The sequence below is a fragment of the Salvelinus namaycush genome, unplaced genomic scaffold, assembly GCF_016432855.1.
Source record: "Salvelinus namaycush isolate Seneca unplaced genomic scaffold, SaNama_1.0 Scaffold149, whole genome shotgun sequence".
Classification (NCBI taxonomy): Eukaryota; Metazoa; Chordata; class Actinopteri; order Salmoniformes; family Salmonidae; genus Salvelinus; species Salvelinus namaycush.
Window position 1 is genome coordinate 251,016 of NW_024058219.1, and position 25,755 is coordinate 276,770.

General features: G+C 39.3%; 1 protein-coding gene across 1 annotated transcript; it reads right to left on the minus strand.

Annotated features, from left to right (window-relative positions):
* Window positions 1-16,483: 16,483 nt before the first annotated feature.
* Window positions 16,484-24,865, minus strand: LOC120036862 (stonustoxin subunit beta-like; the record flags this gene model as incomplete). Its single annotated transcript, XM_038983159.1, has 4 exons — window positions 16,484-17,091; window positions 19,054-19,100; window positions 19,348-19,521; window positions 24,714-24,865. Coding segments are annotated over 4 exons (927 nt in total), but the record flags the coding sequence as incomplete, so codon positions are not given.
* Between the last annotated feature and the right edge of the window lie 890 nt (window positions 24,866-25,755).

The following is a 25,755-nucleotide window of genomic DNA, read 5'->3' on the forward strand; positions in this document are numbered from 1 at the left end:
AAGTAGACTAGGTTATAATGTATAGTAGTGGGTTGTTAGTGATATGTAGATGTTATATTATGTAAAGTAGACTAGGTTATAATGTATAGTAGAGGGTTGTTAGTGATATGTAGATGTTATATTATGTAAAGTAGACTAGGTTATAATGTATAGTAGAGGGTTGTTAGTGATATGTAGATGTTATATTATGTAAAGTAGACTAGGTTATAATGTATTATAGTGGGTTGTTAGTGATATGTAGATGTTATATTATGTAAAGTAGGCTAGGTTATAATGTATAGTAGTGGGTTGTTAGTGATATGTAGATGTTATATTATGTAAAGTAGACAAGGTTATAATGTATAATAGTGGGTTGTTAGTGATATGTAGATGTTATATTATGTAAAGTAGACTAGGTTATAATGTATAGTAGTGGTTTGTTAGTGATATGTAGATGTTATATTATGTCAAGTAGACTAGGTTATAATGTATAATAGTGGGTTGTTAGTGATATGTAGATGTTATATTATGTAAAGTAGACAAGGTTATAATGTAAAGTAGTGGTTTGTTAGTGATATGTAGATGTTATATTATGTCAAGTAGACTAGGTTATAATGTATAATAGAGGGTTGTTAGTGATATGTAGATGTTATATTATGTAAAGTAGACTAGGTTATAATGTATTATAGTGGGTTGTTAGTGATATGTAGATGTTATATTATGTAAAGTAGGCTAGGTTATAATGTATAGTAGTGGGTTGTTAGTGATATGTAGATGTTAAATTATGTAAAGTAGACTAGGTTATAATGTATAGTAGTGGGTTGTTAGTGATATGTAGATGTTATATTATGTCAAGTAGACTAGGTTATAATGTATAATAGTGGGTTGTTAGTGATATGTAGATGTTATATTATGTAAAGTAGACTAGGTTATAATGTATAGTAGTGGGTTGTTAGTGATATGTAGATGTTATATTATGTAAAGTAGACTAGGTTATAATGTATAATAGTGGGTTGTTAGTGATATGTAGATGTTATATTATGTAAAGTAGACTAGGTTATAATGTATAATAGTGGGTTGTTAGTGATATGTAGATGTTATATTATGTAAAGTAGACTAGGTTATAATGTATAGTAGTGGGTTGTTAGTGATATGTAGATGTTATATAATGTAAAGTAGGCTAGGTTATAATGTATAGTAGTGGGTTGTTAGTGATATGTAGATCAAGGTCTATACCTCGGCTATAGCCTACATATCATAGACAACCAGCCTAAACCTGTTCAGGTCAGTTCACATAATGTTATAGTCCTACCAGTAGCAGGACAGAGAATGTACTGTATATAACCTACATATCATAGACAACCAGCCTAAACCTGTTCAGATCAGTTCACATAATGGTATAGTCCTACCAGTAGCAGGACAGAGCATCTACACTATATATACAGAGGTATGTGGACACCCCTTCAAATTAGTGGATTTGGCTATTTCAGCCACACCCGTTGCTGACAGGTGTATCAAATTGAGCAGACCGCCATGCAATCTCCATAGACAAACATTGTCAGTAGAATGACCAGTACTGAAGAGCTCAGTGACTTTCAACGTGGCACCGTCATAGGATGCCACCTTTCCAACAAGTCAGTTCGTCAAATTCCTGCCCTGCTAGAGCTTCCCCGGTTAACTTTAATGCTGTAATTGTGAAGTGGAAACGTCTAGGAGCAACAACGGCTCAACTGTGAAGTGGAAGGCTACACAAGCTCACAGAACGAGCCCGCCGAGTGCGGAAGCACATAAAAACCGAGGACAGTGGTCTGTCCTCGGTTGTAACACTCACTACCAAGTTCCAAACTGCAACGTCAGCAAAATAACTGTTCGTCCGGAGCTTCATGAAATGGGTTTCCATGACAGAGCAGCCGCACACAAGATAACCATGCGCAATGCCAAGCATTGGTTTGAGTGGTGTAAAGCTCGCCGCCATTGGACTCTGGAGCAGTGGAAACGTGTTCCTCGGAGTTATGAATCACGCTTCACCATCTGGCAGTCCGACGGATGAATCTGGGTTTGGCGGATGCCAGGAGAACGCTACCTGCCCGAATTCATAGTGCCAACTGTAAAGTTTGGTGGAGGAGGAATAATGGTCTGAGGCTGTTTTTCATGGTTCGGGCCCCTTAGTGAATGGAAATCTTAACGCTACAGCATACAATGACATTCTAGACGATTCTGTGCTTCCAACTTTGTGGCAACAGTTTGGGGAAGGCCCTTTCCTGTTTCAGCATGACAATGTCCCCGTGCACAAAGCGAGGTCCATACAGAAATGGCTTGTCGAGATCGGTGTGGATGAACATGACTGGCCTGCACAGAGCCCTGACCTCAACCGCATCCAACACCTTTGGGATGAACTGGACTGCAGACTGCGAGCCAGGCCTAATCACCCAACATCAGTGCCCGACCTCCCTAATGCTCTTGTGGCTGAATGGAAGCAAGTCCCAGCAGCAATGTTCCAACATCTAGTGGAAAGCCTTCCCAGAAGACTGGAGGCTGTTATAGCTGCAAAGGGGGGGACCAACTTCATATGAATGCCTATGATTTTGTAATGAGATGTTCGACTAGCAGGTGTCCACATACTTTTGGTCATGTAGTGTATATAGCCTAATCTAAATCAAATCAAATCAAATGTTATTGGTCACAATGTCTGAGCGGTATAGACTAAGATACAGTAGAATAGTATAGAATACAGTATATACATATGAGATGAGTAATACATAGACTAAGATACAGTAGACTAGTATAGAATACAGTATATACATATGAGATGAGTAATACATAGACTAAGATACAGTAGAATAGTATAGAATACAGTATATACATATGAGATGAGTAATACATAGACTAAGATACAGTAGACTAGTATAGAATACAGTATATACACATGAGATGAGTAATACATAGACTAAGATACAGTAGAATAGTATAGAATACAGTCAATACATATGAAATGAGTAATGCCAGATATTTATATCCTGGGCCAGATACTTTTCACAACATTTCCAACAGAGACCATCAGGTTGGTCGGTATGATTAGTGATCATACTGTAGCTCAAACCTACTGTGACTGTTGAATGTCTGACGACGACCTAACTTTATAATAGTACGTAGCCTACCTGCCAGAATCTGCCCGTCTTTCCTTCAAATCAACACATTTATCTGTCTTCTAATGCAGTGGTGGAAAGTACTTCAGTAAAATACTTTAAAGTACTACTTAAGGTATTTTTGGGGAATCTGCCCTTTACTTTACTATTTATATTTTGAACAACTTTTACTTTTACTTCACTACATTCATAAAGAAAATGATGTACTTTTTACTCCATACATTTTCCCTGACAACCAAAAGTACTCGTTACATTTTAAATGCTTAGCAGGACAGGAAAATGGTCCAATTCACACACTTATCAAGAGAACATCCCTGGTCGTCCCTACTGACTCTGATCTGGCAGACTCACTAAACACAAATGCTTTGTTTTTAAATGTCTGAGTGTTGGAGTGTGACCCTGGCTATCCGTAAATTAAAATAACAAGAACATTGTGCTGTCTGGTTTGCTTAATAAAATAATTTTTAATTATTACTACTTTACTTTTACTTTTGATACTTAACTGTATTTGAAACCAAATACTTTTAGACTTTTACTGAAGTAGTATTTTACTGTGTGACTTTCACTTTTACTTGAGTCATGTTCTATGAAGGAATCTTTCCTTTTACTCCAGTTTGAGAACTGAGTTCTGTTTCCACCACTGTTCTAACGTTCCATATGAGACACAGTTTCAACAGACATTCTGGAACTGCGACGGCTACAAAGTTACTTTACATTTCATATCAGGAAAAAAAAAATCCGGCTCCCCGGGTGAGCAGAGTTTCGCATTTAATACCATTCCATTGGTCCTTAAAATAAATGTCCACTCAGCTGTAGCACCGGGCCATGCAAAACGAACATCCCACAGTCGCAGCGCACTGAGACACAGAGTTCTAAACCCAGACGCGTTTCTTCAAGACATCTCTCTTACATTATTTTTGATAAACATATAATTTACTGGAAACCAAGTTTAGCTGTGTTTTTTTCCTCCAAAATGTGAGTTACTGTAGGCCTTTAATAATTGTAAGCAGGCCTACAAACCAAAAAGGTTTTAATTTGAGAATGTTCATTTGTATGCCTCAAATATTAAACTGTCTTCAAATATTTGATGATTAGTTGAATCAGGTGTGTAAGTGCTGGTAAGAACAAAACGATTGAGAAAACCTGAGATAAACATAAAACCATATAATTGAAAAGCTCCTCCACCATCTTTAACAGACGTTTTACTGATAACATGTCGGCCTACTGATTAGTTTACACTTTGAAAACTGCTCTCTGTCAGCAACTCAGCTCAAGTAGCAGTTCTACTAACTAGTAATATCTCATTCCAGGTATTCATTCTCTTACTCTGTCCTTTAGAATAGATTATTGTTCAAAGATACTTACTTTATCTGTTGTTCTCTCCATATTGCGTTTTCTGCTCTGTCCTCAAAATGGATCCTTTCCAAAAGAACAACTTTACTTTCTGTTTCAGCTCAGCCGTCTCCCCACCCTGATAATAAAGTGTTTTATTGGTTTCTTCCACTAGAAGGCAGTAAACACCTGCTGTAACTAGACTTTACAACTATGTGTTCTGTTTTATACAGGCAGTGTACCAGAGGAGGAGTGCTGATCTAGGATCAGGTCCCCCCTCTCCATGTAATCTGATTGATTGTGATCTAGGATCAGGTCTCCCTCCATGTAATCTGATTCATTATGATCTAGGATCAGGTCCCTCTCTCCATGTAATCTGATTCATTATGATCTAGGATCAGGTCCCCCCCTCTCCATGTAATCTTATTCATTATGATCTAGGATCAGGTCCCCCTCTCCATGTAATCTGATTCATTATGATCTAGGATCAGGTCCCCTCTGTCCATGTAATCTGATTCATTATGATCTAGGATCAGGTCCCCCTCTCCATGTAATCTGATTCATTATGATCTAGGATCAGGTCCCCATCTCTATGTAATCTGAGTCATTATGATCTAGGATCAGGTCCCCCTCTCCATGTAATCTGATTCATTATGATCTAGGATCAGGTCCCCCTCTCCATATAACCTGATTCATTATGTAATCTGATTCATTATGAACTAGGATCAGGTCCTCCTCTCCATGTAATCTGATTCATTATGATTTAGGATCAGGTCCCCCTCTCCATGTAATCTGATTCATTATGATCTAGGATCAGGTCCCTCCTCTCCGTGTAATCTGATAAATTACGATCTAGGATCAGGTCCCCCTATCCATGTAATCTGACTCATTATGATCTATGATCAGGTCCCTCCTCTCCATGTAATCTGATAAATTACGATCTAGGATCAGGTCCCCCCTCTCCATTTAATCTGATTCATTATGATCTAGGATCAGGTCCCCCTGACCATGTAATCTTATTCATTATGATCTAGGATCAGGTCCCACTCTCCATGTAATCTGATTCATTATGATCTAGGATCAGGTCCCCCTCTCTATGTAATCTGATTCATTATGATCTAGGATCAGGTCCCCTTCTCCATGTAATCTGATTCATTATGATCTAGGATCAGGTCCTCCTCTCTATGTAATCTGATTCATTATGATTTAGGATCAGGTCCCCCTCTCCATGTAATCTGATTCATTATGATCTAGGATCAGGTCCCTCCTCTCCGTGTAATCTGATAAATTACGATCTAGGATCAGGTCCCCCTGTCCATGTAATCTGACTCATTATGATCTATGATCAGATCCCTCCTCTCCATGTAATCTGATAAATTACGATCTAGGATCAGGTCCCCCCTCTCCATTTAATCTGATTTATTATGATCTAGGATCAGGTCCCCCTGACCATGTAATCTTATTCATTATGATCTAGGATCAGGTCCCCCTCTCCATGTAATCTGATTCATTATGATCTAGGATCAGGCCCCCCTCTCCATGTAATCTGATTCATTATGATCTAGGATCAGGTCCCCCTCTCTATGTAATCTGATTGATTATGATTTAGGATCAGGTCCCCCTCTCCATGTAATCTGATTTATTATGATCTAGGATCAGGTCCCTCCTCTCCGTGTAATCTGATTCATTATGATCTAGGATCAGGTCCCTCTCTCCATGTAATCTGATTCATTATGATCTAGGATCAGGTCCTCCTCTCCATGGAATCTAGTTCATTATGATCTAGGATCAGGTCCCCCTCTCCATGTAATCTGATTCATTATGATCTAGGATCAGGTCCCCCTCTCCACGTAATCTGATTCATTATGATCTAAAAGGCTAAACTGATCCTAGATCAGCTCTCCTACTCTTTATGAATACTGTCACAGGTGACTCTTCAAGATGAGGATCATGATTTGTAAAACAAGCTTTATTCAGTAAGAATCAATTAATAACTTTCGGCAATGTCTTCAGTAACCGAGTATTCCAGGCACTTTCTTCTTATGAACCAGTTGCTATTAAATAAAGAACATACTGCTTTATAGATCCCAGCCTGACAAACAATTGTTTGGGTCTTACTTTGAGCACTTGCACTGGGCCTCCATTGAGTCTCCATGTGTCAAGCAGTACAGAGAAACACCCTCTAGATGACAGCAGAGGCTCTTGGATCTACCCTGTCTAACCACTGGGCCTCCATTGAGTCTCCATGTGTCAAGCAGTACAGAGAAACGCCCTCTAGATGACAGCAGAGGCTCTTGGATCTACCCTGTCTAACCACTGGGCCTCCATTGAGTCTCCATGTGTCAAGCAGTACAGAGAAACACCCTCTAGATGACAGCAGAGGCTCTTGGATCTACCCTGTCTAACCACTGGGCCTCCATTGAGTCTCCATGTGTCAAGCAGTACAGAGAAACACCCTCTAGATGACAGCAGAGGCTCTTGGATCTACCCTGTCTAACCACTGGGCCTCCATTGAGTCTCCATGTGTCAAGCAGTACAGAGAAACACTCTCTAGATGACAGCAGAGGCTCTTGGATCCACCCTGTCTAACCACTGGGCCTCCATTGAGTCTCCATGTGTCAAGCAGTACAGAGAAACACCCTCTAGATGACAGCAGAGGCTCTTGGATCTACCCTGTCTAACCACCAGTTTAGTGATCTCGTTCCATCAATATGTCCATACTACTTCACAACCGATTTGAGGTCTTGACCAGCAATGTCCCATTGGGCTCAACCAAGCCGAGAGTGAGGTTCTAGAAAGAGGACTGACTTTCATACCAACTCCTAAACAGGTGGACTGAGAGGAGCTCCGGAGGGATCTACACGTCTATCATAGAGGATTGAAGTTATCAGATCATTTTGAAAATGAAACAGATGTTCCTCATATACTATTTCCAAACCCCTCACATTGGGAACCTCAGTTGGAGTCAGTGTCAGAAACTATACAGACTCTTATACGTAGGGATGTGGCTTCCTTTTATATTACAGTATGTGTCCTCAAATGTTCTGTAATCGTACTAATTGAATAATAATAATAGATTTAGAACCAGACCTGTATATCACCTTAACCTTACAATACATTTAAAAAATCAAGCTCTAGAAATATAGTGATTAAACCAGCAGATAAGGGTCTCAGATTGTTGTAATGGATAAAGTGAAGTTCTTCTTGAAGCCAATAGACAATAGGATCATGTTAAACACTATGTTCCATTGTCCCACTCAACACAACCAGAAAACACAAAGATGAATCCAGGAGATAAACTGTATGAGGTTAAAATAAGTTTTAATTAATGTGACATAAATGGTCATATTTATGGAAAGTACATTTTAATTTCATTAGCCGATCTTTATTGGCTATTTTCTCAAAATGACATGTTCCCCGTGCTCCAATTCATTTCTCTCAGTCTTCAGAGGATGTACATTCACATTATTCCACACACAGGTTCTTAGGTCTTATAGTCAGACTTTTACAGAGGCTTTTCTTGATATATTGTGTCGTTTTGATGTTAAGTGTCATTTTATCTGTAAATATATGCAAAATATCCATCCATCATACATGTCAATAGTGTTTTTTAAATAATTCCATGAAATGAAAATCTTTTGATAAACTGTTGTGTAAAAGTCTGACCATTGAGTGTCTTATCACAATAAAACAAAACAAAAACATTCTGCCTTGAAGCAATGTGTTGAAAAACGAATTCTCGTAATATGCAAATTATCCCATATTTAAGGAGGTTTTGCCTGATTTGCATATTTACATGTTATAATAAATTAAACTTGTAATACAAAAATATATTGTATTTATGTATACCTTCAACTGGTAAAGTTTCAGTCTGATGAGAGTAAAGGAAAGAAATCCCTATTAGCCTGTGGTGCCTGGGTTTCAGAGCAACTGGGCTGGCAGGTAGGATTTAGTTTCTCCCTGTTTCTGGCCCACACTCCAGTACAGTAGGTGGTGGTAATGCACAATAACGTTGGGATGCCAACTGCTGTTAAACTGAAAAAGAAGAAGTTGTAGTAGAAGAAGAAGAAGAACACAGTTGAGTCATAAAACCATAAAACCAAAGACTGCTTTCAGGTACGGACACAAACATTTAATATTTTATAATTTGGGCGAAGTATATGTTTAAAATAGGGCTGGGAGAAAATCCTGCTCTCCAGGAGGGTTGGACACCCCGACCTGTTTCCCAGGTGTTTGAACATTTTCTTGTTATAAATATTCACTTCAAAAAATCACCCAACCTTGAAGAAAAATCTAATGAATATCAATATTCAGGTGGTTTCTACCTACTAGTTGAAGGTCCTTGTCATCATCTAACTCTACATAGATATAATATGATGTCTTTATGAGTTGTGAGTCTCCTACCATCTCTACATAGATATAATATGATGTCTTTATGAGTTGTAAGTCCCCCTACCATCTCTACATAGATATAATATGATGTCTTTATGAGTTGTAAGTCCCCCTACCATCTCTACATAGATAAAATATGATGTCTTTATGAGTTGTGAGTCTCCTACCATCTCTACATAGATATAATATGATGTCTTTATGAGTTGTAAGTCCCCCTACCATCTCTACATAGATATAATATGATGTCTTTATGAGTTGTAAGTCCCCCTACCATCTCTACATAGATATAATATGATGTCTTTATGAGTTGTGAGTCCCCCTACCATCTATACATAGATATAATATGATGTCTTTATGAATTGTAAGTCCTCCTACCATCTCTGCATGTGGCCAATACTAAAATGTCAAAAATGATATTTGATTCCTGGAATATTTAATATCCAATGCTTATTTGTATGATTCAAAACTGTCCGTGACGAGCTGCAAAAAAATACATAGCCTCATATCATTCATTTCCAAAGACAGAAGTAGGGTTATAAGACTTCAAATATGTGATTACTGTAGACTGGCAACACTGGGAAGAAGTGGAATAATACAATAAGTGTGGGGAATAACAGTAGTGTTCTTGATGACAAGTAATTATCCTGATCAGACTTACTGTATATTATAGACCATTGTTAAGAAGGAGATCAGACTTACTGTATATTATAGACCATTGTTAAGGAGATCAGACTTACTGTATATTATAGACCATTGTTAAGGAGATCAGACTTACTGTATATTTAAGACCATTGTTAAGGAGATCAGACTTACTGTATATTTAAGACCATTGTTAAGGAGATCAGACTTACTGTAAATTATAGACCATTGTTAAGGAGATCAGACTTACTGTATATTATAGACCATTGTTAAGGAGATCAGACTTACTGTATATTATAGACCATTGTTAAGGAGATCAGACTTACTGTATATTTTAGACCATTGTTAAGAAGGAGATCAGACTTACTGTATATTATAGACCATTGTTAAGAAGGAGATCAGACTTACTGTATATTATAGACCATTGTTAAGGAGATCAGACTTACTGTATATTATAGACCATTGTTAAGGAGATCAGACTTACTGTATATTATAGACCATTGTTAAGAAGGAGATCAGACTTACTGTATATTATAGACCATTGTTAAGGAGATCAGACTTACTGTATATTATAGACCATTGTTAAGGAGATCAGACTTACTGTATATTATAGACCATTGTTAAGGAGATCAGACTTACTGTATATTATAGACCATTGTTAAGGAGATCAGACTTACTGTATATTATAGACCATTGTTAAGGAGATCAGACTTACTGTATATTATAGACCATTGTTAAGGAGATCAGACTTACTGTATATTATAGACCATTGTTAAGAAGGAGAATTGTTCCACTGATCAGACTTACTGTATATTATAGGTGTCAAAGTCAAATGGACGGAGGGCCAAATAAAAAATTTAGCTACAAGCCGAGGGCCGGACTGTTCGAATGTTCATTGAAAATTTTTTAAATGACGCATATAGTCTAGTGAACCTAATTGAACCTACTGAAAACCTAACAAATATATTCCAATATGATCAGATAAATAAAGCAATATTTTCTTATGGCTCTGTCAGTAATCTTTAATTTTCAACAGACACAAAAGACAAATTTCCTTTATATAAAAATCCCCATAACATGAACATTAAATGAAAGAAACCGGTATTCAAGGCACCATCAGTAGCCTATATTTTCTATTTTAGCAAAAGTGGGCTAAATTTACTTCAAAGAAAAAAACAATAATAGCAATTTTCTATCATCCACTCAACTGAAATATTTTTAAAATATAATTGGATTGAAATACAATAAAATAAAGTGCAAAAATCTAGCCTTTTGTAGCCTTTGTTCCATGTCCATATTCTTGTTTTTGTCCGCGTGTTTCGTTTCATAATGTCGTCTCAGATTATACTCTTTCAGTACCGCCACACTTTCTCCACACAGAAGACACACAGGTTTTCCAGCTACCTCCGTGAACATATACTCCGACTCCCACCTTGTTTGAAACCCCCGGTTCTCAGTGTCCACCTTCCGTTTTGCCATTTTTGATGGGTATCTGAAAGTTAATTTTACTGTGATGCTGACGACTGCTGTGCCAATAAATATTGAAATGAAGCAGCCTACTGCTCGGTGCGTCACCGTTGCATTGTGGGAAATGTAGTATTGGTGCGTGTAAAAGATCTGCGGGCTGCCGGCTTGCTGCGGTCTGCGGGCCGGTTCTAATAATAAATCAAGATCATCCCAGGGGCCGTAAAAAACCTTCTCGCGGGCCGGATGTGGCCCGCGGGCCTTGACTCTGACATATGTGCTGTATATTATAGACCATTGTTAAGAAGGAGAATTGTTCCACTGATCAGACTTACTGTATATTATAGACCATTGTTAAGGAGATCAGACTTACTGTATATTATAGACCATTGTGTTAAGAATGAGACTAAATAAAGTAAATATCTAATAAAATCTCCTGAAGACTAGATTACATATAATATGTTTCTTAGCTACAGTATACATATCTCCCTGGCATATTACATCATTTATGCAGCACCATAGAAGACATTTTTGGACTCACCTTGTTGTGCTGTGCTGTGCTCACTTGAACAGGAAGGTGGCACGGTGGTCCATCGTGGGAAAATGTTGTCATCAAAGTCTGGCATTCTCTGGATTTATGGTGCTTTCAAAACAACTGGAACTCGGAAAAAAACAAGGTCAAATCATGATGACGTCATTGAGCTTCAGGTCGTTGCTCTAGAAAGAGGCCGGATTTACAATTCTGAGTTGGATGACTGTTCAAAACGTATTTTCCCAGTCGGAGCTCGTTTATTCCCGACTTCCCAGTTGTCTTGAACTCACTGAAGTCAAGTTTTTTCAGTTCCGAGTTAACAGTTGTTTTGAGTGCGCCACAAATCATGCTTCATTGACAGCATGGCCAATGTTGAATGTTTATCATTTATAACTAGGAAGAGAGACCCTTAATCCCCGATGTGGGACCACACAGCCACTCCACTGAATAGCAGGCTAGTGATGCTTTGCAATGCTTGCAGTTAGCCACTGTCACCTTCCAAACCACTCATTGTTGAATTTGCGATTTTCTAACTTGTTGTGTTTATTATGTCCAATGGCCGATTATTATTATTTTTTTTACCTTTATTGAACTCGGCAAGTTAGTTAAGAACAAATTCTTATTTTCAATGACGGCCTAGGAAAAATGGGTTAACTGCCTTGTTCAGGGGCAGAACGACAGATTTGTACCATGTCAGCTCGAGGATTCAAAATTGCAACCTTTCAGTTACTAGCCCAACGCTCTAACCACTAGGCTACCCTGCCGCCCCAATGAGCACCGATATGTTTTATCTATAATTTCTCTTCATTATTTCTCTTCATATGACAAGGATAAAAAAGGATTTGCCAGTAGATTGTCGACTTGATTCATGATGATGACTGCTAGCTAAGATTTTGAACGTATGATGTTGACATGATCAGTCCAATCAAAGCTACTGTAGATATAACGTGATTTGATGTCATTTTATCTCTGGCCAATGACTTTGAGCCTTCTTGGATGGGCACTTCTAATGTACCTTTATGGCAGCACCCAAAGGGGCTCAAATTCTCCAGGTCTCCTTAGACTTGGAGGTGCCGTAGTTTCCCCATGAGTGACAGAACACTGAGCCAATCAAGGCGCAACGCTTGTATTTTCTGCTGGCTGCCTCACCACCCCAGAAAGCACTGAGCTGGGCTGAAACACCTGCACTTTGGAGCTGCCTTCCCCCTCACCACCCCAGAAAGCACTGAGCTGGGCTGAAACACCTGCACTTTGGAGCTGCCTTCCCCCTCACCACCACAGAAAGCACTGAGCTGGGCTGAAACACCTGCGTTTCTGAGTCACCTTACTCAAGAAAACAAAAAAGAAACCATGTTTGTATGCAGCTTTATTAATTCAAAGATATACGTATATATATTTTTTTACATTGTTTGCAAACTGATATGTGTCACGTATTAATGCCAAAATAACATGAAAAACAGGCAAGCCCCCAGTTTTTGGGTGGGATTTTATTTATTTTGCTAAAGATGTGGGGCTCCAAACAGCCCCACCTGCCCTGAATGACGGGTCGCCACTGCACCCGCAAGTGATTCATTGAGAGTCCTGCAATAATGAGGCTGGTCGACCCCACACTCTGAGTGTTGGGCAAAGAACTCTGACACAGAAACCAACAGAGGTCTTATATAGTAGACCTATACATGCTTAGTCATGGCTGGTTCCACCACAACTGACTCAATGTGTTGAACATGTGGATGAGGTGGCCAAATATTCAGAGTCCTCTGTGTCTCCTACGAGTACCAAGAACTGTTGGTTCTTAGAATAGAGGATGAGGAGAGACTTCGTTCAGACCAGACAAGTTTCAGAGAACAGAGGGTATGAACACGAGATGTGCCCAGCCGTGGTGAATTAGATACAGAGTTATGTGAAAACAGCAACTTACACAACCAGAGTAACAGGATTGTACACACCTTTATATTACATACACACCTATCCTTTATATTAACCTGTAAATAATGCTAATACACATGTTTAATACCAAACACCCTGGTGTCATGACGTTGGCCTGGGGTTTATGACAGTCATAAATACCTCTTCCCCCCCCTTTTTCCTCTCCCTACTCTACTGATGTGACATTAGAAAACCCCTTGGTTAACATAGAGATTCTGGGAACATCAGAAGTTGGGGGGAAATGAACTATATTCTGGTAATCCGACCAACTGAACATATGCTGTGGTACTTAAGGTATATTATGTCAGTTCGGTTGTCATCTGGCACATTCTCATCAATGATAGAATGACATAAATTCTACGGTGGAAAGTCTACACATCAGAGGTATCGGATTCACCTGGAATTGTTGTTCAATTCAAATGTTTGAATATTAAATTATTTGTGAAGAGATTAAATGTAATTTTAGCTTCCAAATCAGAGATTTGGGTTTTCATAAGTTTAGGGCTTTGCTCAACCAGTGGCCCGCCCCTGTGAAGAGACATGGGTTATAAACTTTTCAGACACACCCTTCTCCCTCCACTATATAAGCCATTGACGAAAATGTAACTTCCTGTTCCGAGGATGTGAGGACGACGGTCCGATGTCAGAATGGTTCAGATAATAACTACAGAACGAAGCCAACATCAGCGTGAGCTTTGGTTGCGAATGGTATGAACTTTGAACTTTGATACCACCTAGACGTTGAGTTAGCAACAGCAGCTGCAAACGTAAATTAGGGAAGAACAGACAAAGTATCCCGTCTACTACACAACGACGTTACTACAAGGTAACCAATTTACCAGCAGAGACATTCTTCAAAGGACAAAGGACCCGGTTGGGCAACACGGCCTTCCATCTACCACCAACCTACCGAAGCACAGCTCAGAGTAAATATTTATTGCATTTTCCTTTTCCAAATGGGCGGTAATTTAGAATGCATAAGATATTGTATTTACGATAGCACAGCTTCGCCCTTTGTTCCTCAGTCTTCCCGCTCTTTCACTCAAACCCAGCCCTTATCTTTTGTGTAACAAGCTGTCATATCTGTTCCGCCCACTAAGGACATTTTCCTTTATGACGTAATTTGGATTCAAGTTATGATTCATTCTGTGTAGATGTAATTCTGTGTGATTAGTTAGGTATTTAGTAAATAAATAATTAAACCCAATTTTGTATTGGTGATTCAACTTGTTAGCCAGGGTTCGTGAAGTAAACCAAGAATTTACAACTTTCAGATGAGACTGAAATAAGGTGACGATTAATATTGACTGCTATTGATGTAAAATATTACTAGGTCTTTAAAACCTGTTTGGGCTGCAGGGTCAGTATTGAGTAACTTGGAAAAATGTGCCCATTTCAAACGGCCTCGTACTCAATTCTTGCTCGTACAATATGCATATTATTATTACTATTGGATAGAAAACACTCTAGTTTCTAAAACCGTTTGAATTTTTTCTCTGAGTGAAACAGAACTCCTTCTGCAGCCCACTTCCTGACAGGAAGTGAGATTTCTGAAATCGAGGTCTCTGTTCAAAGGCTTGCCTATAAATGGGCATGATACGTATTGGTATACATACACGTCATACACCTTCCCCTAGATGTCAAGAGGAAGTGAGAGAAGAAATGAGTGGATTATCTTGGTCTGAAGTGGAATAAATCCTCTTGGAATGAGTAGTCCGCCATTTCCTGTTTTTTCGAAAGCGCGAAGTTGGACCTGGAATCGCCTTCTGGAAAGCCGTCGTTATAGGCGAATACTATCTCCGGCTTTGATTTTATTTGATACATGTTACAATATCATCGTAAAGTATGTTTTTTCAATATTGTTTTATTAGATTATTGAAATTTTTTCGGGACGTTAGGCGTGTTGCGTTGTCTGCTTTTGTTCAGGATGGAGAACTTAGCACCACTTGGCCAGTGTGCTTGCTAATTCAAGAGGGAAAGAGGTCGTTCTAAACCCAAACAAAGACGATTCTGGACAAAGGACCCCTTGTACAACATTCTGATGGAAAAGTAGGAAAAGTAGGACCCATTTTGGGATGTTATTTCATATATCTGTCGAACTGTGCTATCGCTACCGGTTGCATTGAATCAATGCTGTTGTGTGTTAGCTATTGTAGTAAGCTAATATAACGCTATAGTGTTTTTGCTGTAAAACACTTAAAAAAATCGGAAATATTGGCTGTATTCACAAGATCTTTGTCTTTCATTTGCTATACACCATATATTTTTCAGAAATGTTTTTGATGAGTATTTAGGTATTTGACGTTGGTGTCTGTAATTACTCTGGTTGCTTCGGTGCTATATCTGACGGTAGCTGTGATGGTAGCGTCAATTTTAAAACTGATTTATACCTCAAATATGCACATTTTTCGAACAAAACTTATTTATTGTGTTACATGTTATAGGACTGTCATCTGATGAAGTTGTTTCTTGGTTAGTTTGGTTGGATCTTGGTTAGTTAGGTTGGTTTTGTGAAGGCTACCTGTGCTGTGAAAAATGTCTGTCCTTTTTTGTATTTGGTGGTGAGCTAACATAAATATACGTGGTGTTTTTGCTGTAAAACATTTTAAAAATCGGACATGTTGGCTGGATTCACAAGATGTTTATCTTTCAAATGCTGTATTGGACTTGTTAATATGTGAAAGTTAAATATTTCTAAAAAATATATTTTGAATTTCACGCCCTGCACTTGAAGTGGCTGTTGTCATATTGTGCCCGGTGTCGGGCTTGCAGCCTGAAGAAGTTTTAAGAGTTTATTCGGAAGATAACAGCTATATACATATTATTTCGTGGTGCCCCTCCTCTCTAGTTAATTACATTTACATGATTAGTTCAATCAGGTGATATTAATTACAGAGAAAGGATTTTATAGAATAGCATGTCATATCACTTAATCCGGCATAGCCAAAGACACGACACTGGATAGAGGGGTTAACACGCTAGAGAGATATTCATACCAAACACCCTGGATAGAGGGGTTAACACACTAGAGAGATATTCATACCAAACACCCTGGATAGAGGAGTTAACACACTAGAGAGATATTCTACATTGTTGCTCCAGTGTGTCTTACTGAACATGACCCTGATTAGAGTGAAACATCATGTTGTGTTTGACACAGAGACACTGAGGCACCATCATACCAAAGATGAAACCCTGGATAAAGGGGCTCAGTGAATGTGGAGGTGAATGTGATCAGGTGGGTCAGTGTGTCAGAGGAGACTCTGTAGAAGGACAGAGTGCCGGCTGGCCAGTCCAGATACACTCCTACTCTGTGGGAGCTGGAGGGGGGGACGTCTATGGTAGTGGGATTATTATTGTGCCAGGCAATGTAACTGTTGTCATAGCAGAACAGACTCCAGGACTTGTCATTCCATCCAAGACAACAGTCCTTACCTTTTCCTCTCCTGTTGATTCCGTTATATATCACTCCTATACCAGCCTCTCTCCCACTCCACTCTGCCTCCCAGTAACAGCGCCCAGTCAGACCCTCTCTACACAGCACCTGTTCACAGTCCTCAAATCTCTCTGGGTGATCAGGATACGGCTGCTCCTCTGTCCTCCATGTTATCTTTCTGTTCTCCTCAGACAGAGAGAGGCGTCTGTTTACTGTGTTTGGGTTCAGTGTGAGATCACAGGCATCTGATGGATGAAACCAGACACAATATTAGAAATCATCATCATTCACATTAGAATGTTAACTCACTTTTCACAAATTCATTTAATGTAGATGTTTCTAGGTATCAAAAGGAGAAGTTAAGGTAACTTGAGACTTGTTGAATGATCATATGTTATACTGTATGGTAATATAAAACACACTTATTCCCATTAATTACACACACACACACACACACACCCCTGTATGCATGCATGAACACAAACACACATGTCTAATGTAACACGAACGCGAGAATGACACATTAATTTTCACAAAGTTTGCTGCTTCAGTGTCTTTAGATATTTTTGTCAGATGTTACTATGAAATACTGCAGTATAATTATAAGCATTTCATAAGTGTCAAAGGCTATTATTGACAATTACATGAAGTTGATGCAAAGTCAATATTTGCAGTGTAGACCCTTTTTTCAAGACCTCTGCAATCCGCCCTGGCATGCTGTCAATTAACTTCTGGGCCACATCCTGACTGATGGCAGCCCATTGTTGCATAATCAATGCTTGGAATTTGTCAGAATTTGTGGGTTTTTGTTTGTCCACCCGCCTCTTGAGGATTGACCACAAGTTCTCAACGGGATTAAGATCTGGGGAGTTTCCTGGCAATGGACACAAAATATCGATGTTTTGTTCCGCGAGCCACTTAGTTTTCACTTTTGCCTTATGGCAAGGTGCTCCATCATGCTGGAAAAGGCATTGTTTGTCAACAAACTGTTCCTGGACGGTTTGGAGAAGTTGCTGTTGGAGGATGTGTTGGTACCATTCTTTATTCATGGCTGTGTTCTTAGGCAAAATTGTGAGTGAGCCCACTCCCTTGGCTGAGAAGCAACCCCACACATGAATGGTCTCTGGATGCTTTACTGTTGGCAGGACACAGGACTGATGGTAGCACTCACCTCGTCTTCTCCAGACAAGCTTTTTCCCGGATGCCCCAAACAATCAGAAAGGGGATTCATCAGAGAAAATGACTTTACCCCAGTCCTCAGCAGTCCAATCCCTGTACCTTTTGCAGAATATCAGTCTGTCCGTGATGTTTTTCCTGGAGAGGAGTGGCTTCTTTGCTGCCCTTCTTGACACCAGGCCATCCTCCAAAAGTCTTCGCCTCACTGTGCGTGCAGATGCACTTACACCTGCCTGCTGCCATTCCTGAGCAAGCTCTGTACTGGTGGTGCCCCAATCCCGCAGCTGAATCAACTTTAGGAGACGGTCCTTGCGCTTGCTGGACTTTCTTGGGCGCCCTGAAGCCTTCTTCACAACAATTGAACCGCTCTCCTTGAAGATCTTGATGATCTGATAAATGGTTGATTTAGGTGCAATCTTACTGGCAGCAATATCCTTGCCTGTGAAGCCCTTTTTGTGCAAAGCAATGATGACGGGACATGTTTCCTTGCAGGTAACCATGGTTGACAGAGGAAAAACAATGATTCCAAGCACCACCCTCCTTTTGAAGCTTCCAGTCTGTTTAAACTCAATCAGCATGACAGAGTGATCTCCAACCTTGTCCTCGTCAACACTCACACCTGTGTTAACGAGAGGATCACTGACATGATGTCAGCTGGTCATTTTGTGGCAGGGCTGAAATGCAGTGGAAATGTTTTTTGGGGATTCAGTTAATTTGCATGGCAAAGAGGGACTTTGCAATTAATTGCAATTCATCTGATCACTCTTCATAACATTCTGGAGTATATGCAAATTGCCATCATACAAACTGAGGCAGCAGACTTTGTGAAAATTCATATTTGTGTCATCCTCAAAGCTTTTGGCCACGACTGTACACAGACACAAACATTGTCAAAGCAACTCTTTGTAATCTTTGGTGTCCCTGATTTCTGCTTCTGTAGAATTACAGCTGATATTTAATATGACCAAGTCAGGAATGATGGTGGTCTTTGACTTAACTTGAATTAATACTTATTCTTAGTCATCACTTACATTTTCTAAGCCCAGGTTTCATTGTGTACTCTCCACCATGTTCCACACTGTAGCGGTAAGCAGAAGAACAGACAGTCATTGAGGGATACACCTGAACACACACACACACACACACACACACACACACACACACACACACACACACACACACACACACACGCACACGCGCGCACACACACGCACACACACAGTCAGCATATAACTTTGTCCAAGTGGTGGTAAGAATGTTTGTCTTAACTTGCCTGATAAGTCAAACATGTCTGATATGAACATTGACATAAACCCTCTACATACTTGAGTTTCTCCAGTCTGCAGTGTGGATCCTCCAGTCCAGCAGAGAGCAGTCTGACTCCAGAGTCTCCTGGGTGATTGTAGCTCAGGTCCAGCTCTCTCAAGTGTGAGGGGTTTGACCTCAGAGCTGAGGCCAGAGAAACACAGCCTTCCTCAGTCACTTGACAGCGTGACAGCCTGCAAAGAGTTAAATCATATTAAAATGACACTTATTCTTTGGTGGTGAAAATAGTGGCAGTATAATTTTTCAACATATTCAGATATATCAGTGTCCTGAAACCTGCCATATCTATTCATAAATGAATGTACCATTATTATAAATGACAAATTATCAAAGTATTGCCTGCAGATAGAAAAATGTATAGTACAAATATTTGAGTAGACTGACCAGACCAGTTTAAAAAGCAGTATCAGTCAAAAGACAGACAGTGAGGTATCAGATTTAGATTGTATTGAGTAAACAGTCCACACCATATCTATAATGACAGTGAGGTACCAGATTTAGATTGTATTGAGTATACAGTCCACATCATATCTATAATGACAGTGAGGTATCAGATTTAGATTGTATTGAGTAAACAGTCCACACCATATCTATAATGACAGTGAGGTATCAGATTTAGATTGTATTGAGTATACAGTCCACACCATATCTATAATGACAGTGAGGTATCAGATTTAGATTGTATTGAGTATACAGTCCACACCATATCTATAATGACAGTGAGGTATCAGATTTAGATTGTATTGAGTATACAGTCCACACCATATCTATAATGACAGTGAGGTATCAGATTTAGATTGTATTGAGTAAACAGTCCACACCATATCTATAATGACAGTGAGGTATCAGATTTAGATTGTATTGAGTAAACAGTCCACACCATATCTATAATGACAGTGAGGTATCAGATTTAGATTGTATTGAGTATACAGTCCACACCATATCTATAATGACAGTGAGGTATCAGATTTAGATTGTATTGAGTATACAGTCCACACCATATCTATAATGACAGTGAGGTATCAGATTTAGATTGTATTGAGTATACAGTCCACACCATATCTATAATGACAGTGAGGTATCAGATTTAGATTGTATTGAGTAAACAGTCCACACCATATCTATAATGACAGTGAGGTATCAGATTTAGATTGTATTGAGTATACAGTCCACACCATATCTATAATGACAGTGAGGTATCAGATTTAGATTGTATTGAGTATACAGTCCACACCATATCTATAATGACAGTGAGGTATCAGATTTAGATTGTATTGAGTAAACAGTCCACACCATATCTATAATGACAGTGAGGTATCAGATTTAGATTGTATTGAGTATACAGTCCACACCATATCTATAATGACAGTGAGGTATCAGATTTAGATTGTATTGAGTATACAGTCCACACCATATCTATAATGACAGTGAGGTATCAGATTTAGATTGTATTGAGTATACAGTCCACACCATATCTATAATGACAGTGAGGTATCAGATTTAGATTGTATTGAGTATACAGTCCACACCATATCTATAATGACAGTGAGGTATCAGATTTAGATTGTATTGAGTATACAGTCCACACCATATCTATAATGACAGTGAGGTATCAGATTTAGATTGTATTGAGTATACAGTCCACACCATATCTATAATGACAGTGAGGTATCAGATTTAGATTGTATTGAGTATACAGTCCACACCATATCTATAATGACAGTGAGGTATCAGATTTAGATTGTATTGAGTAAACAGTCCACACCATATCTATAATGACAGTGAGGTATCAGATTTAGATTGTATTGAGTAAACAGTCCACACCATATCTATAATGACAGTGAGGTATCAGATTTAGATTGTATTGAGTAAACAGTCCACACCATATCTATAATGACAGTGAGGTATCAGATTTAGATTGTATTGAGTATACAGTCCACACCATATCTATAATGACAGTGAGGTATCAGATTTAGATTGTATTGAGTATACAGTCCACACCATATCTATAATGACAGTGAGGTATCAGATTTAGATTGTATTGAGTATACAGTCCACACCATATCTATAATGACAGTGAGGTATCAGATTTAGATTGTATTGAGTAAACAGTCCACACCATATCTATAATGACAGTGAGGTATCAGATTTAGATTGTATTGAGTATACAGTCCACACCATATCTATTCTGACAGTGAGGTATCAGATTTAGATTGTATTGAGTATACAGTCCACACCATATCTATAATGACAGTGAGGTATCAGATTTAGATTGTATTGAGTAAACAGTCCACATCATATCTATAATGACAGTGAGGTATCAGATTTAGATTGTATTGAGTATACAGTCCACACCATATCTATAATGACAGTGAGGTATCAGATTTAGATTGTATTGAGTATACAGTCCACACCATATCTATTCTGACAGTGAGGTATCAGATTTAGATTGTATTGAGTATACAGTCCACACCATATCTATTCTGACAGTGAGGTATCAGATTTAGATTGTATTGAGTATACAGTCCACACCATATCTATAATGACAGTGAAGCTAACATTTCACCTTTTATTTGATTATGTACTTTTTACTCCATACATTTTCTCTGACACCCAAAAGTACTCGTTACGTTTTAAATGCTTAGCAGGACAGGAACATGGTCCAATTCACACACTTATCAAGAGAACATCCCTGGACATCCTTACTGCCTCTGGTCTGGTGGACTCACTAAACACAAATGGTTTGTTTGTAAATTATGTCTGAGTGTTGGAGTGTTGGAGAATGCCCCTGGCTATCCGTTAAAAAACAAGAAAACGGTGCCATCTGGTTTGCTTAATATCAGGAATTTAAAATATTTATACTTTTACTTTTGATACTTAAGTACATTTTATCAATTACTTTTTTCTTAAAAATGTAACCTTTATTTAACTAGGCAAGTCAGTTTAAGAACAAATTCTTATTTACAATGACAGCCTACTGGGAACAGTGGGTTAACTGTCTTGTTCAGGGGCAGAATGACAGATTTTGACCTTGTCAGCTCATGGATTCAATCCAGCAACCTTTCAGTTACTGGCCCAACACTCTAACCACTAGACTATCTGCCGCCGTTCTTTTGGTACGTAAGTATATATTTTTTTAAATACTTCTGGACTTTTACTCAAGTAGTATTTCACTGGGTGACTTTCGCTTTTACTTGAGTCATTTTCTATTAACGTATCTTCACTTATTCTCCAGTATGGCAATTGGATACTTTTAACACCACTGAAAATGAGTGCAGGAAATGCACAAATTATAAGTGCTGACATTTTTTTTGGTTGAAGTTGATTTGAACAGTATAAACCAATCACAATGGAGAAAGACTCATTGAAATCACTTGTGTTGCCACCCTAGGATCACTCACTACTCATAAAGCACCCTGGTATCACTACTCACTATTCATAAAACACCCTGGGATCACTACTCACTACTCATAAAGCACCCTGGGATCACTACTCACTACTCATAAAGCACCCTGAGATCACTACTCACTACTCATAAAGCAACCTGGGATCACTACTCATAAAGCACCCTGGGATCACTACTCAATACTCATATAGCACCCTGGGATCACTACTCACTACTCATAAAGCACCCTGGGATCACTACTCACTACTCATCAAGCACCCTGGGATCACTACTCACTACTCATAAAGCACCCTGGGATCACTACTCACTACTCATAAAGCACCCTGAGATCACTACTCACTACTCATAAAGCACCCTGGGATCACTCACTACTCATAAAGCACTCTGGGATCACTACTCACTACTCATAAAGCACCCTGGGATCACTACTCACTACTCATAAAGCACCCTGGGATCACTACTCAATACTCATATAGCACCCTGGGATCACTACTCACTACTCATAAAGCACCCTGGGATCACTACTCACTACTCATAAAGCACCCTGGGATCACTACTCACTACTCATAAAGCACCCTGGGATCACTACTCACTACTCATATAGCACCCTGGGATCACTACTCACTACTCATAAAGCACCCTGGGATCACAACTCAAAACTCAAAAAGCACCCTGAGATCACTCACTACTCATAAAGCACCCTGGGATCCCTCACTACTCATAAAGCACACTGGGATCACTACTCACTACTCATAAAGCACACTGGGATCACTACTCACTACTCATAAAGCACCCTGGGATCACAACTCAAAACTCAAAAAGCACCCTGAGATCACTCACTACTCATAAAGCACCCAGGGATCCCTCACTACTCATAAAGCACCCAGGGATCACTACTCAAAACTCAAAAAGCACCCTGAGATCACTCACTACTCATAAAGCACCCTGGGATCACTACTCACTACTCATAAAGCACCCTGGGATCACTACTCACTACTCATAAAGCACCCTGGGATCACTACTCACTACTCATAAAGCACCCTGGGATCACTACACTACTCATAAAGCACCCTGGGATCACTACTCACTACTCATAAAGCACCCTGGGATCACTACTCACTACTCATAAAGCACCATGGGATTACTACTCACTACTCATAAAGCACCCTGTGATCACTACTCACTACTCATAAAGCACCCTGGGGTCACTACTCACTACTCATAAAGCACCCTGTGATCACTACTCACTACTCATAAAGCACCCTGGGATCACAACTCAAAACTCAAAAAGCACCCTGGGATCACTCACTACTCATAAACCACCCTGGGATCACTACTCACTACTCATAAAGCACCCTGGGATCACTACACTACTCATAAAGCACCCTGGGATCACTACTCACTACTCATAAATCACCCTGGGATCACTACTCACTACTCATAAATCACCCTGGGATCACTAATTACTATTCATAAAGCAAATGTACAACTTTTATTATTCAAAAACTAAAAACACCATCAACACAGTTTAATTATTTTTTAAATACGGTGATATAATATTTGGGCCATTTCGCCCAGCCCTAGTGTGTGTGTGTGTGTGTGTGTGTTCATTGAGTGATACACGTGCACACACGCACACACACACTGGACATAAACACACACTCGACACACACTGGAAACACACACACACACACAGACAGGACACACACACACACTGGACAAACTGGACACACTCACACAGGACATACACACACATGACACACACACACACAGGACACACACACACACACACACACACACTGGACACACACACAGTTCAAAATACTGGAGTATAGCGGTAAATTTAAAACTGTAAGCTTCACTGTCCAAACACATATGCTGTGGACTATGTGTGTCTGGTAAACACATGTGGATCTGGTGAACAGTTATCACTTGTTTACCAACTACAGGAATACTGACCTCAGAGTCTCCAGTTTACAGTGGGGATTTCCCAGTCCAGCAGAGAGCAGCTTCACTCCTGAATCCTTCAGGTCATTGTTACTCAGATCCAGCTCTCTCAGGTGTGAGGGGTTTGACATCAGAGCTGAGACCAGAGAAGCACAGCCTTTCTCTGTGACTCCACAGCCTGACAGCCTGACAAAGAGATCATCATGAATTCAAAAACACTGTTAATTTAACACCAGTAATGTAGAAGGACAATGGCAGATGCATTTGGTTAATTCTCTCAAACAACATCTTCCATCTCCTAGAATTTAATGGTCATAGTGTTATACTAATGTGAACACAAATGCACTGATTCAATATGTTATTCCATATAATATTATATAAATATTATAATACATATTTTTCTTAAAACTGAATATTTCTTCCTGATTATTAGTTCTTATATGTAATTTTATGTACTTACAGAACAGCTCTGGAGGCTTTGACCACTGGCAGCAGCATGAGAAGAACTTCCTCTGATCTGGAGTATTTCTTCAGGTCAAACACATCCAGCTCCTTTCCTGAAGTCAGCAACACAAAGACCAGAGCTGACCACTGTGCAGGTGACAGGTTGGGTTTTGAGAGACTTCCTGATCTCAGGTAGCTTTGGATCTCCTCCACTAGAGAATGGTCATTCAGTTCATTCAGACAGTGGAACAGATTGATGCACCTCTCTGGAGAGAGATTCTCCCTGATCTTCTCCTTGATGTACTTGACTGTTTCTTCATGGCTCTGTGAGCTGCATCTTGTCTTTGTCAGTAGACCTCGTAAGTGCTTCTGATTGGACTCCAGTGAGAGGCCCAGAAGGAAGCGGAGGAAAAGGTCCAGGTTTCCTGTCTCACATTGTAAGGCTTTATCCACAGCACTCTTATAGAAACTAACTTCAGGCTCGTCTCTGAACAGCAAAGAAAAATTATTGAATTTTGTGTGCAGTTGGTCCATTAGATTCTCATTGTTGTTGATGAATGAGTGGAACACATATACAGCAGCCAGAAACTCCTGAATGCTCAGATGAACA